The 27992-nt window shown below is 48.3% G+C and overlaps 1 protein-coding gene across 1 annotated transcript in view; it reads left to right on the forward strand.

The window, feature by feature from the left end:
• The window catches only part of VPS13C (vacuolar protein sorting 13 homolog C), a 2873871-nt gene that overhangs the window by 1571122 nt on the left and 1274757 nt on the right, over window positions 1–27992 (forward strand). Inside the window, exon 52 of the mRNA XM_085648297.1 lies at window positions 26658–27023. Within this exon, the coding sequence (XP_085504423.1) occupies window positions 26658–27023 (366 nt within the window). The remainder of the gene's footprint in view (window positions 1–26657; window positions 27024–27992) is intronic.

Consider the following 27992-nt stretch of genomic DNA (forward strand, 5'->3'; position numbering starts at 1 on the left):
TCTCCTGGTAAGCGGTGTCATGTTAAAGATGTTGTCTCTCCGTCACCTTCACCTTTGCCACAGGCAACTCCGGCTCACTCTCTGATGCCGAGGGATTTGCCGGTGCCCAGGGAGTCTTCTCCTGTTCCTGTGACTTCACATGTTCTGGCCCAGTATCCCCGGCGCCAAAGCCACGGCCTGATGTGCAGTCTAGGTATGATCAAGGCGCAGCTGTTGCGGATCCTTATCCACCCTTCCCAGGAGTGGATCCATTGCATTTATTAAATGTGATGTTTGGGCATGTTTGCCAAGGCAGCTCACCCTACAGGTGCACCATCTGGCCCAGCAATATGCCCAGGCACCCTTCATGCCTTTCATGCCTTTGGCTCTGGCATGGCAGTTCCCGGCACTGAGGTTTTCGGCGCCGGTTCCAATCTCTGGCTCCGTCTGGTGTTGGGCCGAATCCTTCCTTACTTCGAGCGGTGCCTTTGCCTGCTTCTGAGGGTCTTCCTTCGACACCTGTGCCGATGTCTCCGGTGTCCCACCAGGCGCCACCGATGCCAATTCGGAAGTTGCGGTCCAGGAAGGAAGCCCAGAGACTGCTAGAGGAGTAGGAGTACCGTAAGGATCAGGTTGAAGAGGGGGAGATCCTCAACTCCGTTGATGACTTTGAGGGCCTTCAGCAGGCCAGTGGCTTGGACACTTCCCCGGAGTGGGAGCTTTCTTCCCCAAAAGCTTTGCCCTCACAGGATGTTGCTCCATACTATTCAGTCATCAGGAAGGCTGCTGAGCTTTTGGATCTTCAATTGCCCGCGTCAGAGGTGAATTCAAATATCCTAACTGAGGTGTGATACACTCTCCTTCTTCTGCTATCGAGCCATTGCTGTGTTTCAATGAGGCTTTGACAGAGCCAATTATGGAGGTGTGGCAGGAGCCCTTATCTGCCCCTACTGTTTAGAGGACAATGGCTAGAAGGTATAAGCCAGCCCCGGGCAATCCGGCTTTCCTTACTGCTCACCCCTTGCCGGAGAGCTTGGTGGTACAGGCTTCTTGCTCTTCCAAACACTCCGCTGGACCTTTTCCCACCACTCTGGGGGATAGAGACTCAAAGAAACTGGAGCAGTCTGCCAAGAAAGTTTGTTCCTTGGCCAGCATGTTCTATAAATCTACCAGTTCCACGTGTTTGTTGGGAAGGTATATCCATGCCTTGATGGACTCTGCTAAAGAGGTGGCTCCTAATCTGCCCGAGGATGACCGCGGACACTTCTTAGAGGTGTTGACAGATACACAGGTGGCTGCTCGTCAGGTTATCCAGTCAGGGTTGGATACGGCAGACTCTATTGCCAGGGTGATGTGTTTTTCTGGGGCCACTAGAAGGCATGCTTGGCTGAGGTCCTCAGGATTCTCTCCGGATGTACGGGCTACTCTGCTTTATCTGTTTTTCGATGGGCCCAGGCTTTTTGGTGCAAAGGCAGATTCAGCTCTGCCGCGCTTCAAGGACAGTAGGGCTTCTGCATGATCCTTGGGCCTGCAGTCTCAGTTTAGGGGCTTTGGATTCAGGAGGTATCAAGGTCTTGGGAAAGCGGCTTCCTTTCGAAGTCGTCCGCTGCCGCAAAACCCTCTGTACAGGTCATACAGAAGAAAGGTTAGAGTCAGTCTGTGGGGCGCCTCCCGCCAACAGTCCTCCTCCACCTCCTCTGTCCCTACCACCGGTATCACAGGGAAGCAGCTCTAGATCCCCAATCTTGGAGCATGATGATCCCGTAGGAGGCGGGTGTCCCATTTTCTACAACATTGGAAATAGATTACATCAGATCTTTGGGTTTCAAATCTTCTAGAAAATGGGTACTCCCTTCCTTTCCAGGAGTTTCCCCCTCCTTTCCCTCCTCACCAAGGCTTATGTTGGGAGGACCATTTGTTGCTCTTGCAGCAGGATGTTCTTGTCTTATTACAGAAACGTCAGGGGTGCTACTCCTGGTATTTCTTGATCCCCAAGAAGGGCGGTCGGTTGAGGCCAATTCTTGACCTCAGGATCTTGAATCTTTACCTCAAGCAGGAGTTGCTCAAGATGTTGACCATGGCTCAGGTTCTTCAGGTGCTGCAACAGGAAGACTAGATGGTGTTGATAGACTTGCAGGATGCATATTTTTATCTTCCTATCCTGAAGTCGCAGCGGGAGTATCTCCGTTTTACAGTGGGGTCTCAACATTACCAGTTTGTGGTCCTTCCGTTCAGTCTTACTTCCGCATCTCAGATCTTCACGATGGTGATGGCAGTGGTGGCAGCTCATCTCAGTAGGTCGGGGATCACTATATTCCCTTATCTGGATGACTGACTGCTCAAAGCCAAGTCACCAGTGATGGTGCTGCATCATTTGCAAGTAACAACACGGCTGTTGTTCGACTTGGTTTACTTGATAAATGTACCCAAATTTCACCTGGTGCCCTCTCAATGCTACCTGTTCATAGGGGCAGTACTTGACACCCATGTGTTTTGAGCTTTTCTGCCTCCGCAGAGGATCCTCGACATCCAGGAATTAATTCCTTTGTTTCACGATGGAGCGGTTGTTCCAGTCCTGAAGGTCTTACGCCTGCTCAGTCTGTTCGCTGCCTGCCTTCCGTTGATCAGCCATGCATGCTGGCACATGAGGGCATGTGGTATCAGCACAATGGAGATCTCGAGGAGTGATCAGAATCTCCAGAGAAACTGCAGTGGAGCTGTCTTGGTGGGGTGCGTCGGTGAACCTGTCTCAGAGGAAGCCTTTTTAACCTCCTCCGCCTGTGGCCACAGTGAATACGGATGCCTCCACTTTAGGGTGGGGTGCACATCTGGGGGATCTGGAGGTCAAGGGGCTTTGGTCTCCAGAGGAAAGGTTGCTACACATCAACCTCTGGAATTGCGGGCGATAAGTCTGGCTCTCAAGGCCTTCCTTCACAGTCGTTCGGTTCAAGTCCTGACAGACAACACTACTGCGATGTGGTATATCAACAAACAGGAAGGAGTAGGGTCGTATCGCCTCTGCATAGAGGCTCTGCAGCTCTAGTCCTGGGTTCAGGACCACCAGATTTGTGTAATGGCAAATCTGCCCGGAGTACTGAACGTGCGTGATGACAGTCTGTCGGCAGTACTCAGCCAACCACATGTGAAGGCTTCAGGCGGAGGTGGTTCGCCACATCTTCAGGTTGTGCGGGTCTCCTCGGGTGGACATGTATGCCACTTGCGAAAACACACGCTGCCCGTCGTTCTGCAGTCTCCAGTATCTGATGCAGGGAGCACTGGGGGACGCATTTCAACTGGATTGGAGCTGTCGGCTTCTTTACGCATTTCCCCCTATACCCTTGAAGCCTCGGGTTCTGTGAAAGATTCGCCAAGACCGGGCCCAAGTTATATTGATCGTCCCGGATTGGCCAAGAAGGGTGTGGTACACATATCTTCTTCACCTTTCATCGCACCCTCCGCTCTGTCTCCCTCTCAGGGCAGACCTCCTCTTGCAATCTCAGAAGCAGGTTCTACACCCCACTTTCAGAGTCTGCACCTTCATGCCTGGAGGTTGAACTGGGCAACCTGAGCTCTTTCTCTCTCCCACCGCATGTGGTGGATGTTATCTTATCGTCCAGAAGACACTCTACCAAATGTGTTTGTTCCTCTAGATGGGTTAGGTTTGTGAAGTGGTGTGGAGAGAGATCCGTCGATCCTTTGAAGGCCCATTTATCAGATGTACTCAGTTTTTCACTTTCCATGGCCCAGAAAGGTTGTGCTGTGGCGATGGTTAAGGTCTATTTATCTGCCTTGTTGGCCTTCCTTTGTTTCCTGACCAGCCGTCTTTATTTAAGTGTCCCATTGTCATGAGGTTCATTAAGGGCCTCACCAATAGGTTTCCTCCCACTCCCTTCATAATGCCTCAGTGGGATTTGAATTTGGTTCTTACATTTCTGATGGGGTCTCCTTTTGAGCCTCTTCATAGTTGCACAGTGAGGCTGCTTTTGTTTAAGACTATTTTTCTGGTGGCTATTACCTCAGCCAGGAGGGTGAGTGAGCTGCAGGCTCTTAGCTCCAAGCCTCCGTTTACCTCATTTCATGCAGAGAAGATGGTTCTTAGGACCAGAGCCTTTCCTACCTAAGGTTGTTACTTCCTTCCATCTAGGGCAGTCTGTCACTTTACCCACTTTCTATCTTCCCCCTTCCAAGGAGGAGGCGAGACTTCACCGCCTGGACCCTAAGAGGGCAGTCAACTTCTACCTGGATAGGACCTTGGACTCTAGGTTGGATGACCAGCTCTTTGTTGGCTATGAGGGAAAGATGAAAGGCAAAGCCGTCCACAAGAGAACGCTGTCCAGGTGGATCATCTTGTGTATCAAGATATACTACGCACTGGCCAGCAAGGAGGCGTCTGAAGGTATCCGAGCTTATTCTACTAGAGCAAAGTCTTCTACATCTGCTTTGGCTAGGGGTGTCCCTGTAGTGGGCATTTGTAAAGCTGTGACAAGAGCCTCCCTCCACACTTTCGCGGAGCATTATTGCTTGTATTCGGAGGTGAGGAGGGATGGCCATTTTGCACAGTCGGTGCTGCCGGACTTTTTGGTGTGAGTGTTTGGACACCCTCCTCCGGGAGTGGGACTGCTGTGGGATTCAATTCAAAAGGTGAGGAATCCACAGGCAGATGTATCCATCAGAAGAAAAAAGTTACTTACCTTCGGTAACGCTTTTTCTGGTGGATACAGTATATGCCTATGGATTCCTCACTGACCCACCCTCCTCCCCGTTGTCCACCTACATATACTGAAAAGATTTTTATTGTAAGACGTTGTGTTTTCCTATATCAATTGATGGCTATACTGTTGGTGGTTAGGAATGCTTTGGTTTTAGCTTTTCTGCTTTACCTATATACTGTGTGTATTTGTGTATATATATTGTATACTGTGTATACTTGCATTATGTCGTCGGTCTGCCCGTTCGCCTCGAGAGCACAGAAAAAGTGGGTGGAACTGAGGTCAGCATGCTGACGAGGTCTTCTTATGGCTCCGATGATAACAGAGTTGCGAACGGAGCCGAGTCATTGTGACGTCTTCGTCAACATGGGAGAGCTAGGAAAAAGTTCCTTTGGAATGCTGGCGTAAGAGGTAATTCAAAAGGTGAGGAATCCACAGGCAGATACTGTATCCACCAGAAAAAGCCTAACGATGGTAAGTAACTTGTTCATTTGTATTCCTAAATAAATATAACAGACTTCAATCTAGTAGAAGGAGGATTGAATGAAAAAATGAATCAATAGGTTATCTATCACGGATCAACTTGAGAGCCAGATCAGGAAGTTGCTATCATATTACAAATTGCCCTGGTCCACCCTTTCTACTTCAAGGTGTGTTGGGCCTATGGGAGCAAAAAGGGATGTGGATGCTTGGGTGGTTCTGGTACCACTGCCGCCTTTTCTTCATGAAATAAAAATGTGTACCTGTCACAGTTAGCTATACTGCTGTGGTGGTTCTTTTGTTAAAAATATACAACTACTGAGCCACATCTGTTACTGAAATCACAATTCAAACACCTCAGTTTTGTCCTGGTGCTCTAAGATGAGTTCCTGAGAAACTTCTCAAATAAAGTACTGCTAATATTTATCTCAGATGCCTTCATATCTTTTGTTCACCTGCATTTGGATCACGGTGTAAGGCAAATTTCTTCCTGCATCCAGAAGTGGGAATGAGGCGGATGATGCAGGCAAAGGCAGTGTTAGATTTGGGGGTCTCTAGTTGGCAGAGATAGGTACCTTTGACCAAGTAGGGGCCCTTGCGTCTAGTCGGGGTAAGGGGGTACACTCCTAAAATAACACCTGCTCACCCCCTTGGTAGTTGGGCACGAGCAGACAGACTTATCTCAGAGGCAGTATGTAAAGCATTTGTGAACACATACAGTAACCCAGTGACAACACTACAGATGGACACCACACAAGTTGTAGTATAAAAATAAGCATTCTTTATATAGTTTTAACACAAGACCATAAACGACAAAAATACACAATACTATACTTAATGGTAGAATTAGTTTAGTTCTCTTTATTTGTTAAAATGAGACACTTTGAGTTCAATGTACCTTAGGATGCGTAACGCGATACTATGAAAGTGTTGCAGGGAAGGTGATGCGTCGGTTCCTTTTACGCAAGAACGGTGATGCGTCTGGTCCCTACTGATGCGTAGGGGATGCGTCAGTTCTTCTCTGCGAGGGAAGGTGATGCGTCGGTTCCTTTTACGCAAGAACGGTGATGCGTCGGGTTCCTACTGATGTGTAGGGGATGCGTCGGTTCTTCTCTGCGAGGGGAGGTGATGCGTCGGTTTCTTACTGCGCTTCTGTGACGATGCGGCTCACAACGCCGTGATGCGATGAACATCCGGTACGATGTGACAAAGATGGTGTCTTCTTCTTGATGCGACACGATGTGAGCACGCCCGACGGCCGTGCGGCGACTCAACGATTCTGCGGAGCCGCGACAGTCCCTGCGACACGCTTCCCAGTGATGCGGCGGTGTCTGATGCAACGTCGATCCTCTTCTCCAGCGATGCAAGGCACTTCGGCAACGATGCGAAAACTGCAACGGCGACACGCTCTCCCAGTGATGCGGCAATAGTGGCTGAGACACACTTCTCCGATGATGCTGCGGCGTCTTGTGCGACATCGATCCTCTTCTCTGGCGATGCGAGGCATTTCGAGTTGTGAAGCGACAGCGGCAGTTCGGCGACACGCTTCTTCTTCGTGCGTCGCACTTCCAGCTCCTTGCGACATGCAGGCAAAAGCCCCGCACAGCAGCAGGCACTTCCAAAAGACTCTTGGGGAGCTGGTGGTTGAAGTCTGTTGTCCCTGAGACTTCAGCAGTTGGCAAGCCCTTTCTCAAGGCCTTGGAAATCCTGACACAAGTTGATGAAAGTACACACAAAGTTCCTCTCTCCTCTCTTTGGCAGTCAGGCAACCACTGCAGGCCAATCCCTCAGGCTTAGGGATAGTCTCTCCTCAGCAAAGGTTTCTTCTTGTTTCCCAAAAGTGATCTAAAGTTCTGGGGTCTGGGTCCCCCTTTTATACACAGTTTCTCTTTGTTCTCTGAAGGCAGAGAGGCCTTTGCCTAGTCCAAACCAGTTCTGGTCAGTCCTGGAGCACTCTGTTTACATGACTTCTTCTTTCCTTTCACAGTGCAGGCCAGGGACATAAGATGCACCACAGGAGGTGGATCCAGCATTGTGGAGGGAAGGCACAGCCCTATTCAGGTCCCAGGTGCATCTCCTCCCACCCATCTACATGCAGATCTCTCTATTCAGCCCTGTGCTGACTCACCCTGTCTCCTGGAATCCCCCAGTCCCTGTCACTCAAACTCCAGACAAGGAATAAACAACCTAGCAGAGGCAGGCTTGGATGGTTAGACAAGAAAAGACCTACTTTCTAAAAGTGGTATTTTCAAACACAGAATGTTAAAACCAACTTCAATAAAAGATGCATTTTATCATTCTGAGTTCAGGCATACTAAACTCTAATTTCTTTCTAGTTCCCTGAGTCCGTTAGGATTATAAGATGTAATAATCAAACTACCCATTCTGGCCTATGGGGAACAGGTAGCCTTGCAATAGTGAAAAACGAAAATGGCTGTAATTCCCTATTAGGACATGCCACACACACCAGGGCATGCCCTACCTTATACTTACAATGCACCCTGCCATTGGGCCTACTATAGGGGGGTGACTAATATGACTAATATGCAGAAAAGGGAAGGTTTAGGGACTGTCAAGTGGGTGCACTTGCCCAGTCAGCATGGCAGTACCAGACTGCACACAGGTTCTGCAATGGCAGACCTGAGACACACTTTTACAGGCTGCTTCTGTGGGTGGCAGAACCAGTGCTGCAAGCCCACCAGCAGCATTTGGTTTACAAGCCCTGGGCACAATCAGTGCACTGTACTAGGGTCTGACAAGTAAACCAAACCAGCCAATCATGGAGTCATTAATCCATACATCAATTTACCATAGGGAGCACTTGCACTGTGGCACTGGACAGCAGTGGCACAGTGCCCAAAGCATCTATAACCAGCAAAAACACATGAGGCAACAGCAGAAAAATGGAAGGGAGACCCACGTCAAGGTGCCAGGTCTAAAAGGCAGTATAGCACGCTGCTGTATACAGTCCAATATTAAAGCATCTACCCTTTGCTCTGCAATTCTTTCAGGGCAGTCTCAGCACGGGATGATTCTAGGCACTATCGACAGACATGTGTTTCTTGTGATTTAACTCCTCCTTCACCCAATAAACAGTCATGCCAGTGAGCTGGGCAGTGATAAGTGTGAAAGTGGACAAATGTGCATAAACACCAACATGCTGGAATAGGAAAGAGAGATATACCAAAGAAGTCTTGAAAATTTATTTTCTCCATAAATTCACATTGAATTGGAGGTTTTTTTTTATGATGAAGAAAGCAAAAATTAAAAGCATTTGTGTCTTAAAAATGAGAGACTCAATAAAATTGTGATTGCCAGCCCTGGCTGACAATTGAAAGACATGCTACCCTCCCCAAACCCAACACTCAGAGATATATTTATATATATCTACTGGCTGTTGCCAGTAGATAGTTATAGTTAGGACATAGTTTCCATAGGAAAAGCAATTTTTGTTTTACCAATAACTTTGGCGCCAGATGACGAATCTTTGCTAAATTTTCAAATCTTGTGGGACGCTCCGGTCAGCTCCTGTCTTGAAAGTTTTGGGGTGATTCGTCATGCAGAGGCCGAGAAAAAAGGGGGGTCCCAAAACGTGTTTTCTCCATGTTATTTTCCATAGGAAACTTTAGACACGGCTACAGCTCGAACTGCTGAACGGAATTACACCAAATTTGGCAAAAAGGTAGCCCTTGGTTCAGAAAGAGACCTTTTTGTTAAATGGTGTAAATCTGTTCAGTAGTTGCTGAGAAAATCAAAAAATAAAAGTTTTGATATTTAGAGGAGCAGTGGATCCGCAGACCCTCCCGTCCACGAACTTTATTCTAATTGGCTGTCAACACTCCAAACCAGGAAGTGTTGGCAGCCATCTTGTGACTCGGTAGATCCGAGTCACAAGAAAAGAGAAAAACAAGAAAAACAAGAAAAGGGGGCAGGGTAGAAACACCCTGACACCCTAGGCCGGCACAGGGGGTCCCACAACGACTCCCAGGGCCACAAAAAAAGCATTTTTTTTTTTTTAAACGGCAAAATCCGCTAATCCCGCCCTTAAAATAAAAAAAAACAAAGCTCCCGTGCTTCATTATTATTTAGCCCTCGGGTGGGCCAAGTCCCGGGGGCATGGTGAAATGTAATTGCGGGGGCCCAGGGGGACCCCTGCAGCCCTGGGGACCGCCAACCCCCCCCGGGCTTGTTTTTTTTAATGTTTGGGGGTCCTCCAAGGCCCCCCCCCTGAGCATCGGGGACCGCCACCCCCCGGGGCTTTTATCAAATATTTGTGGGGGGCACACAGCACCCCCGCAGCCCCAGGGACCGCCACCCCCTGGGGCTTGTTTAAAAAAAAACTGGGGGGGGGGGGCTTGAGCCCCCACCCGCACGCACCAGGGACCGCAACCTCCCTGGGGCACTAATATGCAAATTTGGGGGTCCATTATGGACCCCGAGCCCCGGGGACCACCACCTCCCCAGGGCCGGCTCCTGCGGTGTCCGAGGGTGCCCACCCCCGGGACACTGCTGTTTGCTATGGCAGGGCAGGAGCCTCGCGGCTCCCAACCTGCCATAGCAAACTGTGGTGTGGTTTGGATTTTGGAAGAGAGCAGGAAACCTGCCCTCTCTTCCAAAATCCAAACCAGATTGCTTTTCCACACAGGGAGCTGCATGTCAGCAGCTCCCCGTGTGGAAAAGCAATGCGGGCTCCCGCAGGATGTGGGGAGCTGGCTGGGACCGTGGGGGCATTGGGACTCCCCCACGGTCCCCAACGAGAGGCCAGGCCGCGTGGCCTTCCTCCCCCATAATCAAAAAAAATAAATTTAAAAAAAACATGCAAAGGCCGGCCCCGGGGGATGGGATCCCCGGGGCCATAAATGGCCTGAGGAGAGGAGGGGGCCACGCAGCTCCCCTGCAAATATATATTTTTTAAAAATAAACTCTGGCCATGCCCGGGGGATGGGGTCCCCGGGGCCGAATATGGCCTCGGGAGGGGGGCCACGCGGCCCCCTTCCATTTTTAAAAGAAATACAAAATTAGGGGTCAGGCCCTGGGGGATGGGGTCCCGAGGGCCCATGAAATAGGAAAGGAAGGGGGGCCACACAGCTCCCCTTCTTAAAACATTTTTTTTTAAAAAGACCGGCATCACTGAGGCGCCGCCTCCTCCCAGCAACACTCTGCAAACGCATCCTGTGGCGTGTTTTAAGTTGGGGAATTAATTCCCCTTCAATACTGGGGGTCCCTGGGGGCCAACTAGCCCACCAGGTACCTCCAGTAAGCGCCACAGGGATGCGTTGCAGAGTGGTGGTCCAGGCCACACCCCTTTTTACACTTCTCTGCAGCACAGCTCTGTGGCGCTTACTGGAGGTACCTAGTGGGCTAGTTGGACCCCAGGGACCCTCAGGATTCAAGGGGACTTCATCTCCAAAGTTAAAAAGCACCAAGGGGCGCGTTTGCACAGTGGTGAAGGGAGGGGCGGGGCCTGAGGTGACATGTGTGCAAACACGCCCTGTGGCTCGTATTAAGTTGGGGAATTAATTCCTCTTCAATCCTGAGGGTCCCTGGGGCCCAACTAGCCGACCAGGTACCTCCAGTAAGCCCGCTGCGTTGCATAGAGGTGATACAGGCCACGCCCCTTTTTACACCTCTCTGCAACGCAGCTCTGTGGTGCTTACTTGGAGGTACCTGGTGGGCTAGTTGGAGCCCAGGGACCCTCGGGATTCAAGGGGATTTAATTCCCCAACTTACAACGTGCTAGGGGGCATGTTTGCAGAGTGGTGGAGAAAGGGGGCATGGCCTTTGTCTACCTCTCACCAATCCCACTGCGTGGGGCTTACTGGAGGTAAAAGGTAGGCTAGTTTGGCCCCTAAAGGACCCCCAGCAGTGAAGGGGACTTCAATCCCCATTCAATAGCGCGCCAGGGAGCGCGTTTATAGAGTGGTGGGGAAAGTGGGCGTGGCCTGGTACGAGTACTTACCAGTGCTGCTGTGTGGGACTGACTGGAGGTAATAGTTTGTGAAGTTGGCACCCAAGGATGTCCTTGGGGGCCAACTACCCCTCTTGTTACCTCTAGTAAGTCCCAAAAAAGAGAAGTTTCGTCATGCTAAAATGGCTTTATTGTTCTTGCAAAGAGCTTATGACCCATGGTCACTGTGTTGCATTATGAATTTTCTTAAGACTGCTGTAAAGTTAAGAAACACTAGAGGGGTGGGTGCTTGAAGGGCCCTGTGTTGAGCATTGTGTTAATAGTTTTTATATTTTAACTAATGAAATGCTGGAATTCATAGTAATGTAACTTTTCTTGTTTAAATTTGTTGATATGTGTACTTTTATGATGTTTTTAACTATCGAATAAAGAATTATAAAAAAAAAAAAAGTCCCACACAATGGGATTGCTAAGACTTCTTCGGAGGCCATGGCCCCTTTCTCTACCACTCTGCAAACGTGCCTCGTGGCAGACTACGGGATGGGGGATGAAGTCCAATTTCGTCCTGAGGGGGTTTGGGGGCCGAGAATCCCTCCTGGTACCTTCTGTAAATCCTACGCAGCGGAATTCCTGAGCGTTGGTTGGACGCCCAGCACCCTTTCTCCACTACTCTGCAAACATGACTACTAGTTAAAGTAGCATATTTCTACACCTCTGACTTTGAGGTAGTTTTAAATAATCCCCCTGCCATATTATGTACTAGGGCCTTATAGAGGAGGTCATGCTAATCTCAGGGGTACTCCAACGCATATTGTTCCCTAGTGTATATAGGTGTTTTCACTGTATTCTAAGTGTCTTTTAGCATAGCACTGGCTCTAGGCCTGGTTAGTCAGTCAGTTGCCACCAGTACCTGTCTGAAAAAGTTGTGGCACAGGATGATTTTGCAAAAAGGCCTCTTTCTGCTCCTCTGTTGGTTCTTTCTGCACATGTCTTGCTTCTTCCTGCACTTTTCTTCCTCTTTGTGGATTTCTGTTGCTTCTTTCTGCATTTCTTGTGCTTCTTTCTGTGCTTTTTTTCATCTCTCTTCACATGTCCTACCTCTGTAGGCATAGTAAGAAACTAGCATTTAAAAAACCTGTGAAATTCACTTAAAAAAACCATAGGTTTCAGGCACGTTGTAGCTAGAAATTAGCATTTAAAAACCTTTGAAATTCACTGAAAAATACATAGGTTTTAGGGAAAGTTATAGTTAGTTGGACATTTCACTCGTACAAAACCAGAGAAATTCCCCCGTTCTAGTTAGTTCAGCTAACTATAACTCGCGCCCCCGCAATGCACTGCCGATGACGTCACATATTACATCACTCATGACATGGTCAGTGACATCACTGATGACATCTCAAATGACATCACTGAGGACATTACTGATGACATCATCCAGTGACTGTGTGTTTCTGTAAAGTTTAAATATGTTTAATATATATAGGGAAATTAAATCAAATTAAAATTTACATTTACACCCTTGATGCTATATGACAATATTGATATATTTCATGAACTGTCTGTTGCAGAATTTAAAAAAAACTGTATAGTTCTACAATGTGTGATAAACATAAGCATTCAGCAGCCAACAATTTTTACATTCAACTAGTGAAACAACTGCAGGCGAATGACAATCTCATAATTCGCCAATCCGATAAAGGTGGAAATGTAGTGCTGTGGCCCAGGGACATGTACTTACTACAATTTGATTATTACACACAGCTGGTGGCCTGGAGAAGTGCTGGATTGCTCAGTCTGGATGAATTGAAATTCCTAAAAAATGAGCATCCAGTTATTCCGGCACTATACTTCATACCCAAGATACATAAAGGTGCTGATAAACCTCCTGGTAGGCCCATAATATCGGCACGTAAGGGAGTGTTAGAAAATACTTCCATCTATATTGATGCTTTTCTTCAGGAACATGTGAGGGCTCTGCCCTCGTACATTCAAGATACAGCCAATTTCCTGAGGAAATTGGAAGGGGTATGTTGGGATTCCTCCTATTGGTTGATCACATTGGATGTGACATCCCTCTATACTAGTATATACCATCAAGATGGCTTAAAAGCTATCAACCATTATCTAGGAAAGAGGTCCATCCATCTGTTTAATCACAACAAAATGTTGTCTGCAATGATTGCTACATGTCTAATCAACAATTTCTTCATGTTTTCCAAACAATTTTATCAGCAGGTCAGAGTCGCCGCCATGGGGGCTTGCTTCTTTCCAAGTTATGCCTGCCTTCATATGGGCAGGTGGGAGGAGCAAGTCCTTTATGGCACACACCACGTGATCTTTACCAGACATGTATTTCGATGGTATCACTACATTGATGATATCTTCTTCATGTGGCAAGGTACCAAACAACAGGCCTTGGATTTTATTGCCTTGATCAATGTAAACAATCTTAATCTTCAGTTTACAGACAATTTAAGTCAGGAATCTTTGTTTTCTAGACGTAGAGATCTTTATCAAAATTGACAAAATTGAGAATCAGTTGTTTAGGAAACCTGCTGCGGCAACACAGTCTTACATGCCGCAAGCCACCATCCGGCACATCTTATACGCAGCATCCCATATGGCGAGATGTTGCACATTAGACGTATTTGCATTACTGATTCCGAGTGTATTATGGCACAGGAAGCCAGTAAAGTTAGATTTCTGGCCAGAGGATATACAGCCACTGTGATTGACAAAGCCATCGTCAAAGCCAACTGTGTTCCCAGGGAAATGGTCTTGCAAAACAAAACATCCATTGCTAACTCAGTATAAGTTGGGGAGCCTACCAGACTTATCCTGACTTATGATCGCCAGCATCAGGCCCTTCGTAAGATCTTTAAGAAAAATTGGAGCCTGATACGGAATGACCCTGTCATTGGGGATCTAATGGCAGTCAGTCCTGAGATTACATTCAGGAAAGCACGCTCCATGAGCAATGCTCTGGTGAAAACTAGTCCAGAGTTACTCATCAACAAATCATGGCTCCATTCCAGTAAGGGTTTTAGAAGATGCACTAGCTGCAAAGCCTGCAGACATGGTGTTAACAAATCAGAATATAAGACCCCTTTCTGTGACATTCCTAAACCCATTTACAGGATGTTCACATGCAAAACTGATTTTGCCATCTATGTGCTGGAGTGTCCGTGTGGCCTGCAATATGTTGGGGAGTACCAAGTTGCAGGTCCACAAATGGATACTCCAGCACATTAGGGCAATTAATGGTAGCGAGGCATCCTACCCAGTTGCTCGTCATTTTACGGAATGCCATGAGAATAAGTGAGCTTCTCAAATATTTTGTCATAGACTCAGTTTTGCCCCTCAGACGTGGAGGCAATCGAGAAGCCTTTTTACGAGCTCTTGAGACAAAATACATCCTTGAACTTGACACCAAGATGCCATGCGGTTTAAACTCGAGTGAAGATTTCTACACATGTCTGTAACTGGGCTCTTTCTGTCAAACAACTGCACCAATACTACATGTCCTTAAATTTTGGCCTCGCCCTCTAAATCTGTTATTTTAAATTGCTAACATTGTAACATTTTCTTTGCACTTTTTGCACTTTATTAGGCACTGACATTTGCTATCTGGGCATAGTTCAATTATTGTCCATTAGGGCACTTATTGGTTCCATACGACACTAGCACCTATATATGTTTTAGCAGTTTTTTTTAGATATATTCATTAACATCTTAGAAGATATTGCATCTGGCAATGATATGTTTATTGATCAAATGGTTTTACTGTGTATTTGTAAAACTTTGGGACATGTCCCTTCTCTTGTGGTGCACTACAAATGTAAAACAAGTATTTGTGGTCCTATTGTTGAGGGATTGGTCACATATTCTGACACAACTAAGCCAAAGCTGCATGTGCAATTTCAACACACTAGGGTTAAATTGTTTGCATATTTTGCACAAATATTTCTACTATGCGTTTAAATTGGATATTTATATTTAAATGCCTTTTTTTTAAAAACTGCTCATACTTTAGAATACAGATTAATTGCCCATAATAAGTGTCTTTTAATTAAATGTATTTTTTATTTAGGTATTTAAAAAGGTGCTCGTTGCTATTCAGGTTTTTACTTTTGATATGGAGAAATTTGTATTTGTATTTTTTCTATGTCCATGGTAGGCAACCAATCATGTCAGCTGTTACTATGCACTTTAAATACAAGCATACTACTCACAAGGCGCTATGTGAACAAGGCCTCTAGTAGGCTGAAATGCATCATGGCAGGCATGCTGAACTCTTAATAAACTACTCACCTGCACCTATTTCGTGGTCTGTTATCGTCTGTTCCGGTCTTCAAATATACTTGAGGATTCCTGGGATTGTGGTGGCGAAGTTTTCGATATATATATATATATATATATATATATATATATATATATATATATGTGTAAATATATATGTGTAAATATATATATATATATATATATATGTATATTCGCACACAGACACACACACACACCAGTACAGACACAAGCATACAATTATGTCCGTTAGTCCCTTGTTAGGGGTTTGGAGTGCTTGCTGTCTGCAATGCCATACACAGACTTTGACACTGCTCTCAGTTCTGCCTAGTGCTGGTACCAAGTTGTGAGGAAATTGAGTGTATTACTTGGTGTGGTTGTGAGATCTCACAGTGTAGTACACTAGTGTAAGGAAATGGAGTGTGCTATACGATGGGGTTGTAGGACCGCACCGTGTAATACACTACCAACACCTTCAGGTTTTCTTTGTCTTATCTCAACTCTGGGTAGTTGAGGCCCTGGGCATTCAGGATTATACAAAGGAAGAAGTGTACAGCATTTAAACAGCACCAAAACAATTGAAGAAGTAAGAAACTCAATACTCGGGAAATCCAAAGCCAATTTATAAAAATAGTGTTTTTATGAAATTATGGATATCAAAATGAAAAACATACAGAAGAGGGTTCCGGAGATATTACAAAAAACAATAAATCAAGATTTTTCACTTCACCGTGAACAAGCATTGGCAAATTTAACAAAATTGCCACTTTGAAACTTTTTCAAGAAAAACTTGGATAGAACATGGTTCTTAGAATTACTTTGAGCTACCACTTCCAAGAGGGAGCAATTCAAAGGGACCAGCGAGATCCAACAGAACAGTTAACTCCTTCGGAAGATCAGTCTTCAGTCCAGTGTCAGTGGCTCCTTGCCATTGACCTACGGAGTGGTAATGTTGCAAGGGATACAGGATGCCGTAGATGCTCAAGGATGCTGAAGATGCTTCGCAGTTGACAGGGGTCTTCCTGGGGCTACTCTGTGGTCCACCGTCCTGGTGAGGTGATTCTGGGCACAGGGGTCGACGTCCCACAAAGTCTTCCCCAGGTCAGTAGAAGTCCACTTGCCACTGGGCTACCAGTCGCCCCGCAAAGCGGTTGCAGGGGTTTCCTTCTTTTTGAGATACCTCTCCTTATGGGTGGCCGAGCTACACTTCGACAACTCTTCTGGATCCAGAAGACTCAGGTTCAACATTTGAGTGTTGAATCCTGGTCTCCTGGTCTGCACAGCGGTGAGGGGCAGTGATCTGGGTTTCAAACTCTCCCCAGCAGGCTTCTTCAGCATTTGTGGCCCTGTGCTGTGAACAGGAAGTCAGCAAACTGACTCTTGGAGTCTCTGCTTCTGGCTGGGCTTGGGAGATGACTTCTTCACGGGCAGGAAATGGCAGACACGGTCCTTTCCTCCGCTAGCCCAAGAAGCAGCAGATGCAGTGTAACCTCTTCTTTGCCGGTTCCAGGACCAACAGGACAGTATTTCTTCAGTCCTCTTCTTCCAATCAAGGGAGATCTGAGGTCTGGGTGCCCCAGGGTGCCCATTTCATGCACAGAAAGTGCCCTCAAGGAGGTTGCAGTTACTAGCCAAGGGGCTATTTGGTTCCCTCCCACTTGATGACAACTTCCTGGCAAGTGTGGCATTTAGGTATGCTAGACTGCACTATTTTGTTCACTCCCCAGATGGCAGATCCTCTCAGTGTGTGGAGTTTGGTAGCCCACCCTAGAGGTGTGGCTACGTGAGGGCTACACTCTCCTGTAAACACCAGTTTGGCAACTGGTCTCCCGTCTCTTTCCCCCATGCCAACTCGTCTATCTCATCAAAGGAGCTCTTATGTGTCCCCAGAATTTGCCCTTCAAAGACTGCTTCCCCTTTGGAAGTCGCCTTTTGGGTCAACACCTTGTGTGGCTTCCTATTGTTATCTGTTCTGGGATTTGTTTACATTTTTCTCTAAGTGAGCAGAAGGCTGTCTCGTGGCCAACATCTGAAAATGACCACTGAGAAACTTAGAAAGTTGTTTGTAGCAACAGGTTACGTTAATTTTGACTTGGGCTGTAAGTTGGGCTGATTGTAGCAAGTTGTTTTATACCTTGAAGTACCATATTTAGTATTCCCATTCAGAAGTTAGCAGGACTGAAGTGTCAGCTTGTAACTCTGTACTCCCCAATGGGGCTACTAGCATCTCTCACAGTGAAAATGGCAATTGCGAGTTTTTACTGTTAGAACATATAAAAACATGTTCTACTTTTTAATATGCTACACCGGCCTTGGAACTTGACAAGCCTGCTTTAGGGGTGACTCACATATATTAAAAAGGGAGGTTTGAGCTATACCATGGCATTAAATGGTCAAGTTAGCAGTTTAAAACTGCTCTACCAATCTGCAATGGAAGGCTGGGAGACATTTTCACATTGTCGCAGCCAGGGTGGTACGATTTGTGTTGTAGCCCTGGTGGGACACTTTAAATTACAGGCCCTGATTACCTGTGTTACCATATACTAGGAGCTTATAAGTAAGTTAACTTATGCCAATTGAGTGTAGCCAATCAAGCATATACTTTTAAGGGTCAAGAACTCTGCCACGGATGTCTTGATTAGCATGGCCTTAGTGCACTCTCAGAGGCGAGAAACCAGCTGCATCAATCCAAACCTTTGGAGGTGATCATGCAAAAAGAGGCATTTCCTTACACTGGCCATAATCTACACTTCCTGCAAATGATATTGCCACCCCCATGCAATCATGCAATCAGTGGCATTAGCACTTATTTATTCACATCAGACAGTATCCAAGTGCAAGAGAGGGAGAAACGCATAAAGTGCAAAGACGAAGGAAGAGAAAGACGGAAAAAACGTAAATGAGGGAGAGAACAGGAACCTGAAAAAGTGAGGTAAAGGGGCAGGGAGTGTCTGGTAGTGGATTAAAAAGCCATGAGTTGTTTCAAGACTATGCAGCCTTGGTATTTGGCAAATCAACAGCTAGTAGCAGCAGCTGCAGGCTTATGAGCAGGGCTTTGGTAATAGGCACTCATTCTTTTACAAATCAAGCGCTGGCTGTGACTGTCATATTTTGAGGCTGATCATAGGCAATGGAATGTCTTGTCTTGTAATGTCTTGTCAATAGAGATCCATCAGTTGCTTAAACTGATGGCATAAGGAAAGGCTCTGAAATCTTTCCTTAGGAACTTAACACCGATTCAGTACAATAATAATTTCCTGCACCTAGATTTGTTTTGTTCCCTATTTTCCTGCACCTAGATTTGTTTTGTTTCCTGTCCCTAACACCACAATTAGCTCCATTATCATATTAATAGTCAAACTCCTCTGTGATACTTTATTTGATTAATTAAATCATTACAATCCACATAAAAGAGACAAAGCTTAAAAACCAAGTGTTTTTCACTGGGCTTCTCCCATCATTCTCAATAAAAGTAAGACAGAAACATAATTTTTTTTTTTTTTTTTAAACCTTTATTACAGAATCCAAAAGATATACAAAGATGGGCCTACAACCTTCGGGCCGGCCGCTAGCAAACAGTAAGAGCATAGAATACAGTCAGTAAACACACGCTGCAGCGTGAGAGAGGTCACAGGAGTTGAAAGAAGCGTTGGCGGCTACACCGTCCGGACCCCCCACATGGCGGTTCCATTTTTATATAAGAAACGACAAACAAATCCACAAGGCAGCCAAAAGTCAAAGCAGCAGTATGAGCTCCCCTGGGGAGGACCCTACCGATCCACAGGAATAGCGGGGGGGGAGGATAGGCCGGGGCGGAGACAAAGTGGACTCAATGCCCAGAACCAAGGCGACAAGCAGACTAAGGAGACGGGGCCAGTGCCAGATCAGGCGTCAGCAGCGGGGTACAAATTCCGCCACGGTAGGTGTTCCAGGGGCCCCACACTTTCACCCATTTCCCAGGCTTACCTCTCGCAACATACACTACCTTTTCCCGAAACATACACCAATCCATGTTGTCCTTCCACGCCGAGACCGTTGGCAACCTCTGGGAGCCCCACAATTGCGCAATGTCACGCTTGGCCACCATATATCCCAGAGTCACCCACCACGTCTGCGGCACTGAGTAGTCAGTCGGCTCCCACACATTTAGCAGACATCTCCTCGCCTCGGGAAGCAGCGTCACATGCGTGACCGCCTGCAACACCGCATGCACACCACGCCAGAATCGTGCCACCTCAGGGCATTCCCACAAAATATGGAGGAAGGTCCCTAAAGAACCACACCCACGCTTACACAACCCGTCCACGGCATATCCCATACGCATCAGACCCGGCCCCGTAACATAGACCCTATGGAGTATCTTGAGCTGGGCGAAGCGAAGGCGAGCCGGTATGGCCACCTCTTTCGGGGAGGCCACCGCAGACACCCAGTCCTCGTCATCCAGCTCCAATCCATCGGCCACCCACGCCTCACGAAGGCTAGTCAGCAGTCCCGAGCGATCGTTGATGAGCTTTTTGTAAATCAATAAAATCGTGCCGTCCGGTACATGCCCATCTAGCACTCTATCTTCCAGAGGGGAGTACTCCGGGATGGAGGCAACATCCGGGAATACGGAGCACAGCGCGTGACGGACCTGGATATATCGAAAGTACTCCCTGTCCTGCAACTGGAATTCAGTCTGCAGCACATCGAACGTTTTGAATCCCCCCCTCGTCCAGAGATCGCCCACCTTGCTGATGCCTATCATGTCCCACTTCTCAAAGCCCTTCGAGGTCCACAGGGAGCCCAGCCGCTCAGATGCATACAGCGGCGTCGCCCGGGTCAAACGATCCTTCCACCCCATCGCCGAGTTTGCCGCGTGCCACACCCGTACCGCGACCCGCGTAGGGCCCGTCAGACGTGCGTCGAGCGATCTAGAATAAAGCGCCCGATTATGGTCACCACCCGGCAGTAATAGTTTATCCATTTCAAAGGCCGGGTTAAGAGCGGGCCCATAAAGGCCGTGGTTTATAGCAGCCAGCTGGGAGGCCCAGTAATACCGTTTGATGTCTGGGAGGGCGACCCCCCCCCGTCGTACCACGGGAGCGTCAGCTTCGCAAGGGCGATACGCGGCCTACCCTCCCAGAACAGGCGTCGCTGCAGACTCTCCACCTCGCGAAAGTAGCGCGCCGGGACAACGTCCATCGTGTTCTGTAAAGCGTATAGGAAACGTGGCAGCGACATCATCTTAAACAATGCCGCACGGCCGAGCGGTGAGAGCGGCAAGCGCCTCCAACGCGCCACGTCCTCCAACAGGCGCTGGAGGGGGGGGAGCAAGTTCTGTTTATATCGGGCCTCAGCGTCCAGGGTAATGAAGATACCCAGGTACTTAAATCCCTGCGGAGCGATCTGGATAGGACAACCCCGCGGAAGGATAGGAGCCTCCCCGGAAAGGACATAAACACAGGATTTAGCCCAGTTGATGACTAAGCCGGAGTTGCGGCCAAATGAATGCAAAACATCCACTAGTACAATCAGCGATTTACGCGTGGAAGCAAAGTATAAAAGAATATCGTCAGCGTAAAGGGATACGCGATCCTCATACTCGGGGGTCCATCGGAGACCACGGATAGAAGGGTGCCACCGCAGCCACTCCGCCAGGGGCTCCAAGGCAAGCGCGAAGAGGAGCGGCGATAGCGGGCAGCCCTGCCGCGTGCCCCTGCCCAGCTCAAACGGAGCCGACACTCTACCGTTCACCGCCACCTGCGCCAGCGGTCCGGAGTATAACAGTTTCACCCAACCAATGAATCCCCGGCCAAAACCAAACTTAGCCAGCGTCGCCCAAATATATGGCCACTCAAGCGTGTTGAACGCCATAGTGGCGTCCAGGGACGCCAAAATGGCCGGCTCTCGTACGAACGGGACCCGCGCGAGCACCCCATGCAAACGCCGCAGGTTGAGCGCGGTGTTGCGATGAGGGATAAAGCCGGACTGGTACTGGTGAATCAGATCGCACACCACGCCAACCAGCCGATTAGCCAGCACCTTGGCGAGAATTTTGGGTTCCGCATTCAACAGCGAAATGGGCCTGTAAGACGTGACCCGATCCCGCGGCCTCCCCTCCTTATGAATAACCACGATAGTGGCCAGACGCTGGTCCAGCGGGAGGGAACCCGCCGAGCGGGCCGCGAGGAACATAGCACGGAGATGCAGCGCCAGCGTATCTGGTCGTAGTTTGTACAATTCGATGGGAAGGCCATTAGGACCCATGGCCTTGCCGGAGGCGACCGAACGTATGGCGAGGGCAATCTCCTCAGATGTTGGGGTCGCGTCCAACAACACTTTATCCTCCTCCGAAAGGGAAGGCAGCGCAATGTCTTTAAGTAGGGCATGGGAATCCTCTTCCGAGCGGGAAGATACCGGGGAGTACACCCCACGGAAATATTCTGCAAAGCAATCAACAATTTCTCCTGGTTCAGTGACACACACACCATCCAATTTCTCAATCGACGGGACAACTCGACTCGCTCTCTCCTTTTTATCCAGCCACGCAATCCGTTTACCAGCCTTATCACCCACATCATACAGTCTCCCCTGTTGCTCTCTACTGAGGCCCCTGGCTGCCTCCGTGACGAGGGCCTTGTAGTCCGCCTGCTTGAGTCGGAGAGCATGCAATTTGTCATCCGTCACCCCACACTCCAAATCACCCTCCAACTCAGTTATCTCAGTTTCAATACGGGTCACCTCCTCCCGCTCGCGCCTCCGGGAATGGGAAATAAGGGATAGGGCCTCCCCCCAGAGTACCGTCTTAAACGCCTCCCACAGAGAAACCGCAGACGACACAGACCCCACATTGTCTTCAAAATATCGCTTAAGAGATTTAACCAAATCTGCGCGAATTGTGGGGTCACGCAGGTACCAGGGATTAATCGGGACCACCCTCCCCTCCCCCTCGGGACAATGTCGAAGTGCAACAGGAGCGGGGAGTGGTCTGAAATACCCCGCGCCAAATATCGTACCTCCCCAACCCTCCCCGCCTGTGCCGCTGGCAATAGGACATAATCAAGCCTCGAAAGACTGCCATGAGCCCCGGAATGAAAGGTGTACTGTATCTGCGTAGGGTGTTTCAACCACCAACAATCCACCAGCCCCAAGGTATCCAAGAGGCCGGACAACCACGCTTGGGCACAGGGGAGATCCCTAGGAGGGTGACGATCCTCAGTCCCGGAAACCACAGCGTTAAAATCCCCCCCGACCACTAGAATCCCCTCCGGAAGGCCCAGGAGGAGGCGCCCCAGATCCGCAAAAGTAGTCGTTTGCAACCCTGGCAGGACATAAACAGAGACGAAAACAATCACTCTACCCTCCAATCTACCCACCAGAACCGTGTATCGTCCCCTGTCATCATGGAGCACCTCATCAACTTCCAACGGGAGCGAGGTCTTAGCCATAATGCCCACACCCCTCGAACCAGACGTGAAGCCCGAGTGGGCCATAAGGCGATAGCCCCGTCTGTTCATGGCACGAAAGGAGTTTCCAATGAGGTGTGTTTCCTGCAGAAAGACTATATCGGGTGAAATTCGTTTTAGGAACTGCAGGACCACCCCCCGTTTTATCCTGTCCCCCAGTCCATTAACATTCCAGGACAAAAGACTCAGTCCCCTACCCCCCATCATAGCCGAAATCGATCAATCGCCCCCCAGAGAGCACTTTAGAAATAGCACAACAATACTTTTGCCTTGTGGTACAAATAAACAATACCCAACCCCAACCCAACAGCCCCAACAAAACTCCCCCCTCCCTGCACCCCTGCATGAGCCCAAACAGCCCCACCAACTTGCAGTGTGCCTGTCGCCCCTATGTAATTTAAACTACTAAGACCCCCTAGAGGAGGAAGGAGAACCCCCTCGAGACCCAGCACCACCTCCAATGGAGGGGAGACAAGACACAACAGACAAAAGACCCTAAGCTTGGCCGAAAGTGGCATCATCCGGAGTGAGCCCCCGTATCAGTACCTCAGACCCGGTCCGGTGGGCACTCTCCTCACGTCGCCCCCCCCCATCCCGACCATGACCCCCAGACAAAGTGTCCAGCCAGCCCCCGGCCGTTTCAGGACGGTCAAAAAAGTGAGTGCGACCATCCGCCTCCACCCGCAGCCTGGCCGGGAAGAGCATGGCGTATTTTAAGTTCATGCCTCGAAGCCGCCGCTTGACGCCCAGGAAACTCAGTCTCTGCTTCTGGACCGCCTGCGTGAAATCAGGATAAAAGTTCACCTCCATGTTCTCCAGCTTAATCGGCCTTTGCAGTCTGGAAGCTTGCAAAATCGCATCCCTGTCCCGAACGTTGAAAATACGGGCAATAAGAGGCCGCGGAGGGGCTCCGACCTTCGGCCTGCCTCCGGGAACTCTATGTGCCCTCTCCACAGCAAAGAATTTACTCAGTCCTCGAGGCTGGAGATGGGTAGTGATCAGGTCCTCCACAAAGAGATCCGCCGCCGACTCCTCCCTTCCCTCGGGTACTCCGATGATACGGATATTATTCCTCCGGGCCCGGCTCTCGGAGTCCTCCAGGCGCCGATCCATGAGCGCACTTGCCTGACGGAGCCGGTGCACCTCCGTTTGAAGGGCCGCTACCTCAGTCGTGAGGCCCGACGCGGTGTGGGCCAAGGAGTCGACCCGGTCATTCGTCTTAGAGAGATCAGCTCTCACAAGGTTGACATCAATGAGGACCGCGTCGAGTTTGTGTGCCAAAGTGTCGAATTGCTGGCCCACTGAGGCCTTCATCTCAGCAATGGCGCCCATGACGTCTTGCAAAGTCAGATCCGTAGGCAAATCCGGGGCATCCGGGGGGCACTCGGAGGACTTGTGCGATCCGCCAGGAGACCCCTTCGGGAGGGTGTAGCGGTCCATGATGTTGGCCTGATGTGCGGTGCCACGCCGGGTCGACTTGGCCTTCAACCGATCCCCATCCTGCTTCGTGGCCATCGTCGTGTGTCTCGCACCCGCACCAGCCACGCAGTGGAGAGCAGGCAATCAAGGCCGAGAGCCCCGGGGGCCACCCCAGGACGGCGGAGCGGGCCACCGCAGGCAGGCAGGCAGGGTCTCCCAGCGAGGCCACCCCAACACAAAGAAGCGCCGTGATCCCACTTGCGATAATGGCAAGGGGACTCAAAAGCGAAAGTGAAAGTGTGGGGTACGTCACTCGCCAGGCCCAGCCCGCCGTTGTTGTTCACTTCGCCACTGGGTCGCCCCCAAACTCGAATCCGGGGTCAGGAGAGAAGTAGGCCGCAAACTTCAGTCGGTGCTCACTCCGGCACCCGGGGTCAGATTCGAAAACGGAAAACGGGTACCACCTCGGCTCAGGCTCACCGACACAGCCCCCTCAACCGATTCAGGATGAAGACAGGATAAACGTAGGAGGTTGCGGAGGTCCTCGGGAGCCTCGCACCTACGCAGCCATCTTGGTTGCGCGCTAGGCTCCTCCCCCCCGACAGAAACATTATTAATATAAAGGTTCTCGTGTAGGACAGGGTAACCTTCGGTTAAGTACAACCAGTTGGTGGCATAGTATCAATAAATACAGTTAATAAAAATAGCAGTCACTTCTAAAAACAACAGATGGGCCACCAAGCTGGAGAAAGTGCAACGTAGCGCAAAAGGGGAAAAAACATGTTCATGGGCCAATGAGGAGTCGGGGAGTCTTAAGCAGCTGACGGGCTTAGAGATGTATTATCCGACACCTCAGCCATAGTTTGCTGAATGAGTTCTCTAAGTCGAGTTTAACTTGATCCGTGTTATGGTCTCCCAAATTTAGAGTTACAACAATCTATAGTCAATAACAAATCATTGGTGCCACTTCCTTTCCTGAGCCGCACAACTTAAAAATTCACACAGGCCCTTTAACAAGATTCTGCTGTTCTCGGCGGAGCACAGGCGTCTATATAAAAGATGGATTCAGGTTCCATGTTGTAAGGCTGGGCCAGGGTACACCGGTTTTAATGGAAAGCAGCTTCAAAGGTGTACCATTGTTATGACCTCCTGTGTTTGTTTCCTAGATTTGACACAGGACTTTAGATTTGTGGTTAAGCTTGCAATATGTAAGATGGACGAAAAGTGTAAAGCTGATATTTATAGCTGTGTTCTCTGGGTTCAATACTGTGATGATACCCTGCCTACAAGACTGAACTTCCAATCTGTCCACTCAGGCCTCAGTTTAGATCCACGCAAGGACAACAATGCTGGGCAGAGACATACAACATGCTCCAGAGACTGGACCGATTACCTGCAACCCCTGCACATAAGCTTGTCAGATGGGTGCCGCCAAAGGGGTAGATATTTCAAAAAGTGCCACTTCCCCAGTCTAAGTGCCATGAACCTCTGTTTTAAATACAATGCATATGTACAAGCTAGTTATGATGGAAGAGAGGCCAACTGATAATAATTGATTACTACCCATGAGTGCTTGCGTTTGGCAAGGGTCGCCTTGTCAGAAGAGTGGGAACATAATTCGGTGCGCTTCTTGATACTTGTTTTAAAAGCTGCGTTACTTAGGTTAAGGTTTCAGAGGTCACTTGCTCATAATTGCTGCACGCATTCGTGAGAGAACCGACTGTGTGACCCGCCAGGATTGCTGCAGCTAATATCTAACCATAGCAAAGACTTAAGGGAACCAGCTCTGGCCTGCCTTAATGTATTGCACATTTTTAAATAAGCACCTCTGCTTAGCATTTTGTAGTTTAGGAGGCCTAGCTCTTATTGGATCCGAGCTGCAGATGCATTTTTGGCAAATTCTTCCAATGAACCTCTTTCTGAAATATTTAGAAATTCAGAAATTGTCATTAAAACACCCATTACCAATAAATATGTAAACGTGAATGACATTAACAAACCAATCAGCTTAACTAAGTTTAAAATACTTGTAACATGGCTCCCAGCTTAAGGTTTCAAACCATCCTGTGTTTTAAGTACTCTACAAAAATAGTATATTAAAATACATAACAGCCTTCACAGAGAAAGTGAGTATGTACATTAAACTTGCTCACCAACTTTATTTACTAAATATCATCCTCTGGCATTTATTTGCATCCTTCTCCATTTGTCAAATAGTCTTCAGATCTCGGGTGCTATGTTTTTTGTATGATGTACCTTAGTGGTGTGAAAGAGGAATACAGAGTAAATTATTGCAGCAGTTCAGCTGAAAAAGTAACCCCTCTGCCCCCCACAATTACATTGCTTCAATATTATTGCAAAAAGCAAGAATGACCTATGACCTTTTTTATATTTATTTTCTGTTTGTTTTAGATATCTCCTATAATCCTGAACACGGTGCTGACAATCATGGCGGCCTTAAAGCCAAAGGCAAAAGAAGATGAATCCAAAGACATGCCTAGCGAAGCCAATAACCTCTGGGATGTGAAAACAATTGACAGTTGTCACTATTGGTTTTTAGGGGTTGATGTAGCCCATGAAGTGAAAGAAACTTACACAGACTCAGAAAGCACAAAGAAAATTGAAAGCTTTGACATTGATGTGAAATCCATCCAAATCACTATGGAATGTGGTCTAGGACATCGTACTGTCCCTTTACTCCTTGCAGAGTCAACATTTGTTGGAACTGTCAAAAACTGGACTTCGCTTATGGATGTAGTTGCAGATACCACACTGGAGGTAAAGCAAACCTACAACATTAACAATTTTCCTTTTTTTAGATCCGTGAATAACTTGTTAGATAATGTATTTTCTGAACACAACATTTGTGTATTATTCAGTAGCATCCGTGTAGAATTAGCCTGCTGTGATAGTTATCTTCTAGTGTGCTTTTTCTCACTCCTTTCAAATTCATCTTAACCATGTGATTTCATGGTGCCATCCATGATACAGAGCACGACTTGAGGTGCACTTGATTCTAACTGGCATGCAGTTAAGATTACCAGTGGTCGTTAATGGCAGTGATATGGCCATTATACCACATGTGGCTTTTAGTAACAATATAAAACTGGAAATGCAGTTTTCATTAGCCTTTTAGTGTCTGATTAATTGAACCTGTTAAAACCGGTTTAGCATTTCTTAGGTCTGCTTTTGTTAGTCACATCTAGCCCAGTCTTTATTTTGAGCTGGTGGTCGCAAGTGGGGCCCACCGGCACTCATTTTGGGGATCCACACTAATTTTCTGATGGATACATCTGCCAGTGGATTCCTCACCTTGCGAATATCTCCTGCGCCAGCAACATTTGGAAATTTTTCGTAGCTCTCCACACCGACGAGGACGACGTCACAATAGCATGGCTCCGCACGTAGCTCCGCTGACGTCACTGGAGCCATAAGAGAGCCTCGTCGACATGATGACGTCAGTTCCCTTTTTTCCGCGCCGTCGACGCTAACGGTTTTCTGGGACTCTCCGTAGCTTGTCTAGTTACGTTGTATTTCTGGATTGTGTTTCTGGTCTTCTTTTGTATCTTTCCTGAAGATGTCGTCGAGGAAGTCAGAGTTCCAGCCCTGTAGAGAGTGCGGAGGACATATGTCCATCACGGATCCTCACGAAAATTGTGTCTTGCTGCCGTAAGATGAACCCGAAGGCTTTAAAGGAGAGAGAGGCCAAGCTGTTTATGGCGAAGATGAGGAAGGAGAAGAGAGGTC

The sequence above is a fragment of the Triturus cristatus genome, chromosome 3_2 (genome assembly GCF_964204655.1).
Source record: "Triturus cristatus chromosome 3_2, aTriCri1.1, whole genome shotgun sequence".
In the NCBI taxonomy this organism is placed as follows: domain Eukaryota; kingdom Metazoa; phylum Chordata; class Amphibia; order Caudata; family Salamandridae; genus Triturus; species Triturus cristatus.